This window comes from Phodopus roborovskii, unplaced genomic scaffold (assembly GCF_943737965.1).
Source record: "Phodopus roborovskii unplaced genomic scaffold, PHOROB, whole genome shotgun sequence".
Classification (NCBI taxonomy): Eukaryota; Metazoa; Chordata; class Mammalia; order Rodentia; family Cricetidae; genus Phodopus; species Phodopus roborovskii.
This window is the reverse complement of record NW_026126578.1, coordinates 12,894,687-12,911,659: the sequence shown is the minus strand read 5'-3', so window position 1 is coordinate 12,911,659 and position 16,973 is coordinate 12,894,687. Positions and strand designations below refer to the sequence as shown.

Below are 16,973 nucleotides of genomic sequence, written 5' to 3'. Positions count from 1 at the left end.
CCATCCTGTCTCATGTGGTGATTTCAAGCCTCCCTTGCTGTCAAAGGGGTCACTCTTTGTTAGCCAAAATGCCCTTCATAGAAGAGACTGGTCTGGAGTTGTCGCCAGGTGTCTGTATTTGTCAAAGACTTCTAAATATACAGGCTGCAGGGATTAGCTCCAAAGCCCTAGAGGCTAGGGAAATGCTGAAACTTGTGGGCTTCTTGTCCTGGAATCTGAAGGGAGCTTCTCTGTTTCTAGAACTCTGACTTGAGGGTAGAGCCACTGGACTGCCCTCGAGCACAAGCTGGAAAGCCAATGGGGGCACTCAGCTTTCAGACATAGCCATCCTTTTAAAGGAAAAGGCTGTGGCCGCTTGGGTCAGCACCCAGATTGTGAGGTTAGAGAGAGGCAGATGTTTTGGTGTGCTCCCGGCCCTAAAAACTGCCAGGCCCCCTCTTTGCACTGTAGGCACGTTAAGACAGGACACTGCTGAACAGGATGGCCTGTAGCCAGCAGCCTCAGCATGGAGGGTGGAGATTCTGCCAGTGTGCCAGCTCTCTGAAGATGGGGGACCTAAACCTCAGAAGACGGGGGATCTTCATCTCAAGCCCAGTCCGTGAAGGAAAGTGTGCTTGTCACTAAGGAAGTCACTTGCAAGTCCCTTGGTTCCCAGAGCTTTCTTTTTTTCTTTTCTTCCCTCCTCCCTTAATATTTACATCTTGAAAGCCTTAGCTTGGAATCTTTAATATTCAGAAACTAAGTAAGAGGATAGCCCTGGTCTGCCCTTAAAACTCTTTTAAAACTTAGGTAATGTTGCCCTCTAACAGGGTTGGAGTTTCCAGCAAAGCCAAATCCCATCCTTGCTGAGTCGGGGTGTAAACAGGAAACTCGCTGGTGTTGGTTGGTGACTCCATCCATAGTGGTGTTTGGTTCAGCCCCTCCCCTTACCATGAGCTACAGAAATGGCCTGTGTGTGTGCATGCCATGCTTCACAGACATGCATGCTTTCCGGCTGCTCCACTGGTCACTCTCATGATATTTCTGCCTGTTTTGTATGTGTCGTGCCTTTGGTAGCTTTGGGGTCGGGGTGACAGCAGGGTCATCTTATCCAATAACTCTGTCTTCACCACTTCCTTGTTGTAGACTATTGGGGAGAGTCTTATTACAGTGGCCTCATCGACTTGCACCTGGGCGGTATGTATAGCATCGTCCACTGCTGGCACTAACCCCCGAGATGCCCTTCCCTCTTGTTCTCTATCCCAGTCCCTGCTCACAGCAGTGAGGAGAAACCAACCTGATAACCAAATAGCAAAGCACAAACCCTTTTCCAGGCTCAGTGTCAGAGCGCTTGCCTAGTGTGCACCAAAGCCCTGGGCTCCATCTCCAGCAGAACCAAAAAAGCAGCAGCTGTCCGGTCTTTTTTTCCATATGTGCCACAGAGGAAGGCTCAAGATAGCTCCTGCTACTTGAGGTTTTTCTAAATTTTATGTAAAACAAACAAAACCTACACCTGCCCTGCTCCACCCGCCCTGCATCTGCATCCGGGTCCCTTTCGTGGTCTGCTGTTGGGCAGCAGTTCATTCACTCTCAAGTTCCGACTTTCACATCTCGCTGGGATGCTCACCGCCAGCGAGCAGCTCTTCCCACTTCCCATGCAATCGAGGGCCAGGGCATAAGTCAGTGATAGGGCATTTGCCTGACATGCCCAGGATTCCATCCCCAGCACTTACAGATAAAATATGTCTCAGAAATTTTAAATAGTGAACTCAGCTTCAGTCATTTTCATTTGGAGTGTGTCACATAGTCCCTGGAGCATGGTGAAGGCTTTATGTGCTGTCTCTGCTCAGATTCACAAGTTAAGTCCATTGTGTACCTTCCTCACCATGCTTTGGGGCTCAGTCCATGCTGATCCACTGACTGCTTTGGACTTATTAGACGTGCAGATCCCCAGACTCCAGCCCACACCTGAGTCAGAAACTCCACAAGGAGGCCTGGAACTTCCCAACTGGTTCTGATCCCTGCAAAGCAGGGGAACCCTGGCCACATGGGGCTGAGTGTTTGTCATCCTGAACAAAACTCAGCAGAGAAATGGCAGCTCTGAGCCGGTTCCTCCTAGAAGGCTGCCATGTTGCAAGATGAGTGAGTGTCCAGCCACTGGTTGTCTGGTATAACAGGGCACCGGCAGCTCTCCTTTTCTTGGTCAGACAGTCTGCCCTTGGGGTTTCCAAGCCTCCTGAAAACAAGGGCAGGGGAATAAAAAAATAATTGTTCCCACCCTTCCCCATGAGAGAGACACTTCCTGGCTCATTCATTTAAAAGCCATAGTATGGTGCCAGCAAGATGACTTATCAGGTATGGGTGTTTGCTTCCAAGCCTGACAAGCTGGGTCCAATTCCCAAGACCCAAGGTGCAAAGGAGCCAGCTCTCACAAGCTGTCCTCTCATGTCCATACACTTGCCATGACACACATGTCCTCCAGCAACATGCACAGACAAAATAAGTACATATTTCTTAAAAGTCAGGCCAGGCTAGGTATAGTGGCACAGACCTTTAATCCCAGCACTTAAACACAGATGGCAGAGGCAGGTGGATCTCTTAATTTCCAGGCCAGCCTGATCTACATAGCAAGTTCCAAGCCAGCCAGAACTACATAGTAAAACCCTGTCTCGAAAAAGTAAAGTCAGGCCATGAATTCACACCTTTAGTCCCAGCACTCAGGAGGCAGAGGCAGGTGGAGCGCTATGAGTTAAAAGCCAACTTCGTCTACATGGTGAGTTCCAGGCCAGCCATAGCTACACAGTGCAACTCTGTGTGCAGTAGGTCATGCCTGCAATCTTTGCAATGGGGAACCTAAGGCAGGAGCATTGACATGAGTCTGAAATCAGCCTAAGCTAATAGAAGACTATCCCAAAAAAATCCCCAAAACAAAAATCATATAGACATAAAAACCAAAGATAGGAAATGTCAGTCATCTCAGTCAGTGCCTGTTGTGCAAGCATGAATACTTGAGTTCCATTCCCCAGTACCCACATTAAAAAAAAAAAAAAGCCAGGCGTGGTGATGTACTTGTAATCCCAGTGCTGAGAAAGCAGAAACAAGAGCGCTCCTGAAGCTTGCTGTCCAGGTTCAGTAAGAGATCCCGTCTCAAAAATCAGATGGTGGGCTGGTCTTTGGTTAAAGGTACGTCCTGCTTGGCCTAATGAGCTGAGTCTCTGGAGCCCACATGATAGAGAAGAACCAAGACCTGCAGGTTGTCCATTTTTGCAGTGGCATGTTCATGCCACCCTCGCACCATAAATTCATTAATTAATATGGGGCTGCAGAGATAGCATGGTAGTTGAGAGCACTGGCTACTCATCCAGAGGACCAGAGTTCAATTCCCAGCACCCATGGAAGGCAGCTCACAGCCTCCTGTAGCCCCAGCAATAGGGGCTCTGGCAGTCTCTTCTGGCCCTCTGTGGGGACCTATACACACATGCACAGACAGGCACACATACACATAAATAAAAGTGAACAAAATTTTAAAAACTAAGCATAGTAGTAAAAACATTTAAATAAAGTGGTGATTGAGGACCTCGTTTCCTGTCAACCTCTCGCCTCCATACTCCCACATGTACACATACAATACACACGTCAATAAAAGCCAGGCCTCGGGGTGTACATGTGTACACATAGGCAGCATGTACACAAATGTGAGTAAAATTAACCCAGAGCCAGGTAGAGCGCTTGCCCAGCCTGTGCCCACAAGCATCTTCACTGGTCAGAAGGTAGGACCCTTGGCTCCTGTGTCCATGGCATGAATCCCCAGTCTTATGCTTCCAGGAGTCTACAGGCCCCTTTCAGTGCCCCCAGCTTCTGGAATGTTGGGGGGCTCCCACCCATGGTCACTGATGCTGAAAAAGGGCTATGCTTGCACCCCAGTTAACAGACTCCGTCTTGTCTAATACCCTGTCTCTCCTCCTTGCCTCCTCCTAACAGTTCCCTAAGGGATGTTCGTGTCAATTTTGAGGTCATCTCCGTGTGAAGAGATAATTTATGTTCAGGGCATTGTGGAGGGAGTGGTCCAGGCCCACTTCTTGCCATATAACCCACCCCTCCCGCTTGAGATGCTGGCTTCTCAGCATAGACTGTCTTTGTGTATGTCTTGAATGTTGTCTTTATCTCACTGCACAGGTAAGGAAATGCAGTGGGCTGTTTTCTGTGGCCCCAGGCCTTGGATTTAGTGTGCCGGGAGTTTCTGGAATGAAATAAGCAGGATAAAAGTGGCTCAGTTTGTCTCTGCGGTTTTAAGACCCCCTTCCCCCTGCCAGACACCATGCTGCATCTGCTGCACACTGCAGAGCCTCAAGCCCATGGCACCAGCGCCGTAGGGGCTCTGATCACATGTAGGCAGGCACGACTGCCCAATGAAGAAGATACACTCCTCTGAAGGGAGGCACTCGTGTACTCCGGGACAGCAAGGGTCAGCAGAGCCTCTCCAGAGAGGAAGGCAGAGATGCCACAGTTGACCCTGTTCAGAGTCTGCTGGACTTTTCCCTTTGGGCACAAATATTCTTTATTTGAGGAGTGATGCCCTTCTGAAGTCTGGGTCTTGGAGTAGAGAAGGTGACTGGCCTTTACCCCTGCTTCCATATAAGGCCACAGCAAAATGCATGTGTGGACCATAGCATCCATTGTACTGGAAACTGCTCTCAGCAGCACTTGGAACTCCATCCCTTACCTGAGAAGGCAGGTCCTTGATTCCTGCCCTGTGCTGGACCTGCTTACCACGGTGCCCCAGTGGGGTCCCTCATAGCTCTTAGCCTGCCACACACAGGCCGGAGACCCACATGAAAAGTCTGCCAGGCACACCCGTTATCCCAGCGTTTAAAAGGCCGAGGTGGGACAATTGCACATCAACAATCCCCTCCCCCGCTGTTTGTTTTTTAAGCCAATTTTGGGGCTGGGGATATGGCCCAGAGGCCAGAGTCCAATGCACAATGAAAAAGAAAAGGTCTCTTATAGCCAACGAGGTAAACAGTTTACTTCCTTAACTAGCTGGACCTGGCATTTTGTCATTAAAGTGACAAATAGTGACCTTTGAGCCAGAGAGGAAAGGTCCCCACCGAGTCTTGTTGCACTGGAGCAAGATAACTAGAAATCTGAAGACAACCAAGTCTTCTGAAAAGCCTAGATTAAAAATACACATGGTGACACACGCCCTTAATCCCATCCCTGGAGAGACAGAGACAAACAGGTCTCTGAGTTCGAGGCCAGCCTGGTCTACAGATTGAGTTCCAGGACAGCCAGGACTGCACAGAGAAACCCTGTCACAGAAAACAAAATGAAAACACACATGAAACTTCTAGTTTTACAGACCCTTACTTCTCAGTTTGTCTTGAGGTAAATGAAAGGCTTGGGAACGTGGCATGAAGGACTGGGAAGGGATCCCATCGGTGGTTGCCATCGAGTTAGAGAGAGGCCTGTTGGTCCCCTCCTCAGTGACTTTCTCCATTTATTTCCTTTCATTGGGCGTTGATAGGTTTCTGCCTTTCTGGTCAAGCTGAACGTTCAGCCTGGCTCAGTTTTCACTTGGTACTCTGAAGTGTGTGTGCACACACACACACATGCACATGTATGCGTTCATGCATGTGAACTCGGGTGCACACTCACATCCACGTGAATCTCACTTCTCACGTGTGTTTACCTTACCTCACCAGCAGCTCTCCCGTCTAGAGATTCAGTCTGCACTGAGTTCTTTAGTACAAGGCATCTCCTGGCCCTGTCACATGTATGTATGTCTTCTGTGTATGTACATACATTCTGTGCCGCTAGCTAGCAGCCTCATGCTGTCTGGTGCTTACGTCCTGAAGCATGCCATCAGCCAACTGGATCCCTGACCAGAGCCTCAGTGTTCGTAATTACGGTGGTTGGGGATGAACCCCAGCTTGCCATGCAAAGCCTTGCCTATGCATGGTACTGGAAGGCACTAGTTGACCAAATAGACTTGAGGTTGGGGAGTAAGAACAGCTGGGCCTAATGACAATTTACAAAGATTTTGCCAGTTTTATAAGTGACAGAATTAAACATAAATAAGAACCCCATTCTTTATACCCAACCCACCAAGGACTGGTCCTAGGAGAATGTTACTCAATGACAGATCACTGGCATCAGGAGGCCCTTAGTTCTGTCCCCAGCAACAACAACAAAAAGAAGCCAGTCGCATACCTGTAATGCCAGCACCATTGAGAGTTTAGGTCAATCTTGGCTACGTAAGACCCTGTCTTGAGGAAGGGGGAGAGGAAAGGAGGCTTGAGACATAAGCCAGGTGTTAGGATGCTTGCACAAGATTCTGGGGTTGGTCCCCAGCACTGCATGAATGGATCGTGGTGCTATGCACCTAATCTCCACACTTAGGTGGAGACAGGAAGATCAAAAGTTCACCATCAGCCTTAGTTGCATAGGAAGTGCCACATGGGACTCCCTGGTAATCAGCCTGTAGGCATTGAGTCGATGCTGGGTCACTTAGCAATCAAGGTACCACATTGCTTTGCAATGAGTGAGTAGCCAGAGTCCACCCCAGACCAGGCAAGGGTGGCGCAGAGCAGGCTGGAATCCTGGTGACAGAAGATCACAGCATACTTCTCCCTGCTCCTGACGCCTCCAGAGGCCACCAGAAGTGCCTCGTGGTACATAGAGGGTTTCCTTGGAGCTTAGCTGGGAAAGGGTACTCTGTGCCTAGGCATCCCCGTGTTTGTGGATGAAATTTGCTGCGTGATGCCCACGCCCATCCTGTGGAAGGACTGTGATTGACATTTGAAGGTGGGATTTTAGACTCCGCACTCTGACATGGACAGTGCCTGGCTCATAAAAAGCCCTTTTTCTCACAGTATCTCTGGCCAGTATGGAGCTGGTGTGTCTGAAATGTGACAGGCTAGGACATCTGGGGTCTGCCTGTCAAGGGCTCTCCAGTTTGAAGCCTATGGTAGTGTTCCTCTCTCTCAGGCACAGGAACCTAGGGGGTGTCCAAGATGGATACAGAGGTGAGGCCTGCCCCCAGATGGTCTCTCAGCTCCAAACCAGATCCCTGGCAATCCCTTCCTTTTTATCCAATCAGAAATGTTTTCCTGGTAGGGGAGTTGGGGGCATCTTTAATGCCAGGACTCAGAAGGCACAGGCAGGTGGATCTCTGAGTTTGAGGCCAGCCTAATCTATAAAGTGAGTTCCAGGACCACCAGAAACCCTGTCTAAAAATAAAAGGAAAGAAATGCTTTCCTACTTTGGATTTTAAAGAAACTAGAGCTAACCTAAATAGTGGCCAGCACAGGGCTAGGCACTAGAGCAATACTTAGTAAATGTTTCTTTGGAGTTTTGTTTTGAGGTAAATTGTCTTGTAACCCAGGCTGTCCCCATGCTCGCTGTGTAGTCAACGATCTTCCTGTCTGTGCCTCCCAGGTGTTGAGTTACTGCATGTGCCACCATGCCCAGGTAGTAATTTCTCCCATAAATTATTCTCACTTTGTCCTTAAAATAAGCCCATGGTCCTCTTGGGTACTTCTAGTTCCTTCTGGAATTAGCAACTTTGTAGATGGGGAGTTGAATGTAACCAGGCAAGATTGAATGGCTGGATTAGAAGTGGGGAACCTCGAGCCATCTCCCCTCACAGCCCTTGATGTTCCTGAGGGGTCTGAGCTGTGTAGAACTGGTCTACCTCTTAGCTCCTCCATGGTTAGCACTTGCTTTCATGTAAAGGGAACATTAACCCCTCTCTGCCCCAGCCTTGCGTTAGGGCTCTTCGTATTTTGAACAATAAGAAGACTGAAGTGTGTGTGTTTCATCTAAGTCTCATTGAACACCTGAGCTCAGTGTCTTGCAGATTGATAACTCAGTAGTAGAGCACTTGCCTAGCATGCTTGAGGCCCTTGATTCATCCCCCCAGCACCCTAGAAAAAGGCAGGGAAGAAGGAAAAGATCCAACAAACCAGATCATTCGTTTCTCACATTTCCATACAAGGCAAAGAAATTGCTGTCAAAATCATTGGTGGAGCCAGGCAGTGGTGATGCACGACTTTAATGCCAGCACTTGGGAGGCAGAGGCAGGCGGATCTCTGCGCTTGAGGCCAGTCTGGTCTACAGAGTGAGTTCCAGGACAGGCTCCAAAGCTACAGAGAAACCCTGTCTCGAAAAACAAACAAAACAGTCATTGATTGCCCTTGTGCTATGCTTGCCTGGTTGGTTCTCGTTTGGAATGGAATTCCCCATTTGATTAGTTTTTCTGTTCCATTTCTTCTTTTTAAAATAGTATCTATTAGGTGGTTTTTGTTTTGGTTTTTTGTAATTGTGAGTGATATGTATTCACCATGGACATGTTGGAGGCTACAAAGCAACTCATGTGGCTCGGACCCATCAGAACATGTCCTTGCTCTTGCCTGTTGTCTGGCAATGCCTTTTTCTCCTTTGTTTTAAATACCGCTTCACCCGATGCTGTCCCTTTCTAATTTTTTTTAAACTTCTGTTCTCAATATTCTGTTATCTCAATGTTCCATATTGTAAAGGTTATATGAGGAATGTGATCAAGATAAAAGGACCTAGGATTTATTGTGTGATGTCCAGAAAGTAGTATATTTAGGTCTATTTATGCATTTTAACCTGTGTGTGTGTCCGTGCATGTGTGTGTGCGCGCGCGCACACATACATACATTCATGCAAAGACCATGGCTGATTTTGATGTGCATTGCTCACATATTGTTACTATCCCTTGCTAATGAGTATGGATGCTGCTACACTGTTCTAGCTATACCTAGAGCCAGGAAGTGGCAGAGAGTTGATGTGGTACTCACAGGATTCATTCAGGTATCTGAGCCCCGCATAGACTTTGTCTTCCAAGCCAGGCGGGCTGAGAGAGTCCGCTATGGCAGAGCACATGTTTGGAAAAGATGCAGGCATCAGCTCATCATGGCTGTGCCTGCTGAGCTGAGATGAAAGCACTTCACACACTGTCTGTGGCTTCGGTTTACTATGTACAAAAAAAAGTGCTTAGTAGGACATGAAAGGCTTTAAAGGAACACGAAGTTGTGGTCTCTGCATTTAAAGCACTGAAATGTAGAATGTCTGGTCCAACAGGAGCTTGATGCTTCAGCCCCCTGTGAACCTGAGCCCTCTTCTCGCCGTAGGCCACTCCCTCTCAGTGTCCCCATGGCCCAGAGGCCTTATCTTCCTAGGGCTTCCTGTGTCCTGTGTGTGCTCCCGTCCGTGGTTCTGTGATGGTCCCTTGCTCAACTCCTCTCACTCTCCCTTGAATGGTGATCAGGTCTCCCCAAGGTCTGTAGATCTCTCTGCACACTGTCTCTACTCAGTTACCCATCACTGCCCTTACCAGTGGTGTTACTGTGAGTCGTTGACTTGTCTTGCCAGCTTACCCCCTTTTGGTCTTACTGTCCACAGTGTGACACCATCCCTCAGCTGTGGCATCGCCCAAAGGCGGGCGAGCCGAAAGAAAATGTGGTGGTTGGTTTCCATAGCCTGTGGGAGGGATTGCTACAGGCAATTAGAAGTCACTTCTGTGTAGTCATAGTTTTCCCCTAACTTGGCTGGTTCAGAATGCAAAGCAATGCATCTCTTAACCCTTCAGGACCATGACAAGAGTAAGATGCCACTTGTGCAGACTCAGAGTTCCTTTCTGTGGCCATGATGGCCAAGGGCAACAGACCCTGTTATAGAAAAGTTAGCTTAACCTCAAGCACACATGTCAGTGATGATATCTGAAAATCATTTTATGTAGATTTTGTTGGTCACTCCAGTTCCCTCCTGCACACCCAGAAGCAGCATTGGCTGCATATTTAGAGAGTCTGTTGCATGGAGGTGAACCTACCCAAGGCTTCTGGGTCCTGTATGGAAGCTGCCCAGGGCCACCCTATGATAATGCTCCAATGTCACTACATGCCCTCGTCAGCCACTGCTGTGTGCAGCCTGGGCCTGTTCTTGTTCAAGTTCTGTGCTGAAAAGGGACTAAATTCATTTGTAGACCTTGTTTCCCCTGTTTCTGCTTCTCCATTCTTGTGGATTTTTTTCTTTTCTTCCTGTTGTTCCTTTCTCACTTTTTCTGTTTTTTGTCCTCTGCTTGTTTTTATTTCGCCCTCTCCCTGTCCCTCTCCACCTCCAAATTCCTCTCCTCCTTTCCCTCTTCCTCTTTTGTCTTTCTCTGTTTTTCTCTGCCTTGTTTGGTCCTTTTGAAGTTGAGCCCAGTGGCGGGACTCCACGGCGTAGACCTCTCTCCTTCTGCCCTTGCTGTGCCCAGGAAGGTAACGTAACCTCGCCCGCTCGTCCCCACTGCCTTCGAGGGGCCGCAGCCACCATAGTCCAACAGGGAGCCAAGGCCCAGCAGTTGCTCCTCTCTCTGACTCCAGAATGTCATGAGTATGTGGCAGTTTCTTACAAGGCACAGTATCCCTTTGACTATCTAAGGGAGGATGGGAACCGTGGGAAGCTAGAGAGCCTATGGGCTCCAGTATCTACAGGCTGCAATTCTCCTGCAGCTCTGCCTACCACTGGGCCTTGGGGCCTTGGGGCCTCGGGGCCAGTAAGCTCAAGGGCAGCATACAGAGGGCCAAGAACAGGGGAGGACACCCCCGAGGCAGCAGTTTGCATTGGCAGAGTCAAGGAATACTGTCCTTACAAAGACTGGTCTACACAAATGCCCCCCAAGTTTTGTTGTTTTCTCCCAGATCAACCACTGAAAACAAACTTCTACCTTGTGTCTTGCTGAGTGTGTCTTGTTTTGTTTTAAGTTTGTCTGATTTGAAGTCTGTTGTGGTGATAAGATTGCCATTGGCAAGGCATGTGGGCAGGGGGAAGGGGTGTGTGGCCATGACTAACCCTGCTAACCTCTTCTCTGCTCTCCATGGCTCTCACATGTGACTACCCACCCCACCACATCCCCTTGCTCATGGGCTGTGACTGAGCTCCAACATGGCTCATGAGCAGTGTCCCAGTGTCGCCCCCCCCCCCGTAGAATTTCAGGGTCTTTACATGCTGGGAGGTGGGAAGGCGGGACGGACTTGGTACGCTCGTAGCTTGCCACTCTGGACAGCCTGCATGCCTCAGGGCTTCGTCTCCATGGCCACATGGGCACACTGTGCAGAGACGCTCCAGAAGGAATGCGTGGAACTGGCCTGCAGGCTGCTTTGAAGCCAAAGACCCAAGTCTATTGGAACGGGGAAGGAGAGCTTGGGCCCAGACCTGTAGGCAGGCTCGACAGGCCAGGATGGAGGTGAACTCAGGGCCCCCACATCAGAAGCAGGGGTGCACATGTGCTTGGCACGGTCCGGTACTAGCCCTTGCATGTGGTCACTGGCTAAAGACGAGGCTTAGGCCTGGCATGTGTCCCGCATACAGTGAAGGAGCTTGGCCTTTGACTGGTGTGAAAGAGTTGGGGAGAAGCAGGCTACAGCAAGCGAGGGTCTGACGTGGGCACGGCGCCTACCTGAGGATGCTGTCCGCACTCTTGGGTTAGGGCGCTTCTCGGGGCTGGACCATCTGACCAAGTAAGTCAGATAGGGACTGAAGGGGGCTCCAGTCTGACAGACAGACACTTCTTAACTTAAGGTCTGTGAATGAACTTCAGGAAGCCCCTGAACACCCTGAGTTCTGTATAAAATTACTCGATGTTCGGATGGGAGTGTAGCTCAGTGGTGGGGTTCTCTGTGTTGCATTCCCCAGCACACAAAAATAACAGTAAAGAAAGTTTATGTCCATATGGGCAAGGAACCACTGATACCGTGTGCTTCCAAGGCAAGGTCACTAGAGCACTGAGCAGCTTTGTTAATTCCTGGGTGATTTGATTCCTTAGAGAGTCCTTCCTTCCAGCTCCTGCTACAGTTAAACCCAGGGGCGTGACTACTCCCCATGGAGATGCAGTGTTAGTCAAACATTGATTCAGGGCAGCTCAAGTCCATAGAGCAGGAACCTTCCTCAGCTCTGGGGTCTGCTGGTGAGGAATCTGTCAGCCATCTTTTTGCCTTTTGTCTCCCTTGCAGATTCTGCTGCAGTGTGTGTTTGTTGGGTTGCATGCTAAGAAGGGATATTTCAGGGCAGGGGGTGTGGCTCAGTGGTAGAGTAGTTGCCTGGTATGCATAGGTCTAGGTGAATACACAACGAAACAAAAACATGGTATCTTCCTGGTCTGACTGGGAGTCAGTAAAGTGTCAGGGGCCCCCGAAAGAGACAGCTGCCCAGGAAAAAAACAGAGTTAACAGAAAGTAACTTAAGAGCAAGGTGTAGAACTGGGTGTGGTGGGACACATACCTGTAATATGAGAATGCGTGGGGATGGAGACCCAAGGTCAGCCGGGGATGTATGAAACGTTATCTTAAGGCAAGGTGTAGTTTGTAAGTTTATACTCCTCCTGATTAGTAGAGTGCTTTTCTCCAAAGAGACCCAGTAGCAAGAAAAGGGCACGCCATTTCATACACACGCACGTTTGCCTCACTGAGCAGAGCAGAGTTCAGCGTGTACGGAAGGAACAGTCACCCAGAACAAGGCCTGGGCAGGACCGATGGAAAGTCTAGGTCTGTCAGGCCCTGGGGTGGACACGATGCAGTGGCCTGTCGTTCTCTGTCCCCTTCTCCCTGGCAGGGCTGTAGGCAAACTTTGGACCTGGCTTGGGTCTGTTCCGGCAGCATCTTGCTTGGCTCTTTGCACATTTGCCCCGGTGTGAGAATCCTTCTGGGCTGGGCAAACAGAGACCATCACCTTGTCTGACCCTCAGTCTCCCACACAGGCATGGGCAAAAAGGATGACCCCAAGCTGATGCAGGAGTGGTTCAAGCTGGTGCAGGAGAAAAATGCCATGGTGCGCTACGAATCGGAGCTGATGATTTTGTGAGTAAACTGGGATTTGGGGACCAGCTCCAGGGGTTGCCAGTGTTTGATGCATCCCAGCAGGCCCAGCTGTCCTACTTTGGCAGGATAAGAGGACTGGTCCCAAGTCGTTGATGCTGTCTCTCCCTGTCTCAGTGCCCGGGAGCTGGAGCTCGAAGACCGCCAGAGCCGGCTGCAGCAGGAGCTGCGGGAGCGCATGGCCGTGGAAGGTAAACAGAGGGCAAGTGGGTGGGAAGATGAAGCGGGCCTATCCCAGGCCACACACCTGATGCCTTCGGTCACTCGGCAGATCACCTGAAGACCGAGGAGGAGCTGTCAGAGGAAAAGAAGATCCTAAACGAGATGTTGGAGGTGGTGGAGCAGAGAGACTCGCTGGTGGCCCTGCTGGAAGAGCAGCGACTGCGGGAGAAAGAGGAGGACAAGGACCTGGAGGCTGCTATGCTGTGCAAGGGCTTCAGCCTGGACTGGTCCTGAGCCTGACTACCACTGTGTTTGGTAGATTGGCACCCGCCTGACCCGGCTGCGTTATCCCAAACCAGCGGATCCAGGTTCAGAAGAGGCCTGGCATCCCTGGAGGGTAGCACACAGACACCCTGTGCTATGGGAAAACCCCAGGCAAGGGCTATCATCTGAGGTGACTCCACCTCCTAGGAAAGGCCCGCTCAGGAGGGAGGAGATGGGTGTGCTTGATGTGTGCCTCGGGGGAAATGCCTGCAGGCCCCTGAGGGCAGGTCCTTGGCACCTCTTCCTTCCTTCTGCTGGTAAGAGAGGGGAGTGGCCCCTCTTCAGAGCCACTGCCACCACAGAGAACCTGAAGAGCAGAACAGCCGTTGTCCTCATGCTCCCTGAAGTACCACCAAAGAGAGTACATCTACAGAAAGGGCTGTGGATGGAGGGGATCCAGCAAGGAGCCGCACCCTGGGCGTGATGCCCACCCTCCCATTGCAGGAGAAGCCAGACAGTAGGCAGGTTCGTTATGCAAGTTAGGAGGGCGCAGCAGGGTTCTGTCCCCAGCCCCACCACACACTGGATTCCCAGTGGCCAAGTGTCCCAGGCCTGTCACCCTGGCAGTGGCCTGAGGCCCATGGATTGCTGTGTTTTGCTTTTAGTTCACAACCATTTTGACACTGGAAAGTATTGACTTCGGGAGAGCTGAGGGAGGCCCTACATGTCAGCCTCCCCTCCCCACACTGACAGACAGGCACCATCCCTGGCCAGCACCAGCATCAATACAGGAGATGGCCCTCCTTGGCATTGCCCTGTGTTTGCACATTTGAAAGGAAATCTGGCCAGACACTCAGCCACTTCGGACCCTTTTTGTCAATTAACTTATTTTTTTAATACTTGAAAGTAAGCAACTTCATTTTTATACCTTTACTAGAGACACTGATTGCCTGTCACCTGCGTGTAGGAGTGACCGGGAGGTCTCTGCCCATCCCATGCAGCCTGATGCAAAACCGACCTGATTCTTGTTACATGCATCTATTTATTAGCCTTCTTAATAGTGTTACTGACCTGGTTGGCACCAGGGAGCAGCTCAAAGCCCTGTGGGTCCTTGTCACAGCTGTTCTGTCCCTTTCTCCACCCAGCACCCTGTCCCTGCTGGCACTGGACTCCTACGGGAGAGCTGCCTCTCTATGAAAGCAGGCCTGGAGACAGACAGGCTGCTGTGGGCTGTGCTCTTGGGATCACGGCTCTGTGGAACCACTTCGTCCAGTTTTGCTGCCAAGGTTTTACCTCCTGTACATACGTTAAAGGTTGAGGGTAGCCCCTCTTTACTCTTGCTGGGACCAAGTCGAGTGTGACCTTGTCCTCAGGCTGACTGATGACAGTGCCCCAGCAAGACAGGAGTGTGTGTGTGTGTGTGTGTGTGTGTGTGTGTGTGTGTGTGTGTGTGTGTGTGTCGGTCTCCCCTCAACACTCTGGCCACTCTGATCTTCCCTGCCTGTGCTAGGATTGTCTTGGCCAGCAAGAGCCAACAAGCAGCACGTAACCAGCTCCATAAACCAAATCGTTCATTTCTCGTGGTTCACCCAGAGATGGCTGATGGCGGCCAGGGTGCTTCTCTTTAAGAACAGCAGCAAGTGGACCAGTGAGTACATTGGTGCCAACCAGCCTGGAGAAGGGCGTGCCAGTTGGGCCTGGCAGGAGGGGCTGGTGCAGGAAACATGCCGTCTCTGGCAGTCCTTCAAGGCTCCTGAGGGCAACACAGCCAAGGGCCCACACTCACCCTGGACTTCCCGTGGGAACCACACTGTGCCTCAACTTGAACATCCATCTAACAACGGAGGAGCAAACAGCTATGTCAGTCTTCGGCGAAAGCTGCCATCTCTCCTGTGGAAGTATAGGTGTGCTGCTGGCCACCACCACAGCCTGATGTCATCGCCTCCTGGTCTGACGTGGCAGTACTGCTGTGTTTATTCTCTGTCTGAGACGGGGAGAGGAGGATGTTCTGGATTCCATTTTTCAACCACAATCTGCCAATCAAACTGGACTTTGGACAGAACCTTTATCGCCTGTGTGACCTTCTCCTTAACCCTGTCCACCTCCCCAGTGCCACTGGCAACCCCAGGGAGCTCAGCCCTGTCATTCCTGCTAACCCAGAAGAAGGAAACCATTTCCAGAGACTCAAGGAGGAGGGAGGGGCATGCTCCTCTAGTGGCCTTGTAAAGCACCAGATGTTCCCTCCCCACCGCTGTCCTGATCAGCCAGAACCTTGATCTTTCCAAAGCACATGCTGCTTCCTGCAGTCACTAGAAAGGGGGCAGAATCCACCAGCCTGGGCCACATCCCCCAGCTCTCCAGCCATGGTAGAGCACTTTTTTCTGGCTCCCACTTTGTAACCACTAGTTTGATTTCAGTGGTTGGGGGACTCGAGACGTGAAGTATTCTCCACCTCTGCAAGAGCAAGCAGCTCTAGCCAGATCTTCTTCCCAAGAATTATGTCTTCACTTGAAGGCAGGGAAGAGAAGGATGTGTATACACTTCAAACACGCGTAAGATGCTAGAGTGCATTTGAATAAGCCCAAACTCAAGGCGAAGTACTGTACGTGAGGCCCCAGCTTCTATCCCTAAAGGGCAGACAGAAAGCAGCCCCCTGCTCCCCAGTAAGAGCTGGGCCAGAACCCCAGGTTCTAACCCTGCTCAGCTGATATCTTTGGGCCTTTCCCCCAGCAGCCATCCTTAAGTTGACCAGCAACTGTAGACTTTAAAAGATAAGACATTTTTCACTGGGACAGGAGAGGAAACGAGTTGGGGAGGGAGCGGTAACATATATCAGGGCATGGGAATATAGCTCAGTGGTAGAATGTGTGCTTAGCATGCATAAGGCCCACGGTTCAATCCCCAGTACCACATAAAAAGAAAAAAAAAAAAAAACCTTTTTGTGAAAGATGGTAACATGACCCACAAGAGGGAATAGTCTGTTTTATGCGCAATAAAGTTTTTTTTTTTTTTTTTTAAAAGAAAGATTGTGTTTGTGAGGGCATTTTTCTTCTCTTATCATTGAGCCAAGACACATTTACGTATGTCTACATAAATCATTCAGCTAGCTTGTGAGTGTATACAGATGGTATTTCAAAGAATACAGCTTTTCGTTTGGCTTGTGGTTTGAGCTCTCTGTGTTAGCCTGACTTAGCCATCTGTAGCTAGTACTTGAGAAATTCTCTGCAGCCCCCTGCTTAATAAGAAGCGCTGGGTAATGCCAAGGAAGCTGGAACCGGCCCCTTAGGACCTGTGTTGCAACAGGGCATAGTGGTACAGACCTTTAATCCCAGCCCTCAGGAGGCAGAGGTAGGAGGATCTCTGTGAGCTCAAGGCCAGTCTGGTCCACATAGCAAGTTCCAGGACTACATGGAGAGACCCTTTCTTAAGAAAGAGGCTGGGGAGAGAGAGAGATAGAGAAAGTTGCTAAAATTCTCAAGGTTCAGTGTGTTCATTGAGCTTCCTTACAGAACTTAGGATACTTACAGGGATGTGCGTGCTCCCTCTCCCGCACAAAAAAACCCCACTGCACCTGGAAAGCAGAGCTGAGGGCTTCTATGTAGTCATATAGATAAAGTCCCCCTCCCCTCGACTTCCCCCACCTATGTAACTGGTCCCTCCCCCAGGCCACATGCAAGTAAGACAGTTGTG

At 50.2% G+C, this 16,973-nt stretch overlaps 1 protein-coding gene across 8 annotated transcripts in view; it reads left to right on the top strand.

Annotated features, from left to right (window-relative positions):
• Nucleotides 1-16,288, top strand: part of Mical3 (microtubule associated monooxygenase, calponin and LIM domain containing 3) — a 178,589-nt gene extending 162,301 nt beyond the window's left edge. For 4 of the 8 annotated variants that reach the window (XM_051203661.1, XM_051203660.1, XM_051203658.1 and 1 more), the window contains 5 exons: nt 1,126-1,176; nt 10,197-10,262; nt 12,740-12,839; nt 12,975-13,048; nt 13,129-16,288. In XM_051203661.1, the coding sequence (XP_051059618.1) occupies nt 1,126-1,176; nt 10,197-10,262; nt 12,740-12,839; nt 12,975-13,048; nt 13,129-13,313 (476 nt within the window). In that variant the 3' untranslated portion in view covers nt 13,314-16,288. The remainder of the gene's footprint in view (nt 1-1,125; nt 1,177-10,196; nt 10,263-12,739; nt 12,840-12,974; nt 13,049-13,128) is intronic. The other 4 variants (XM_051203657.1, XM_051203656.1, XM_051203663.1 and 1 more) reach the window with 2 other exon arrangements.
• Nucleotides 16,289-16,973: the final 685 nt, after the last annotated feature.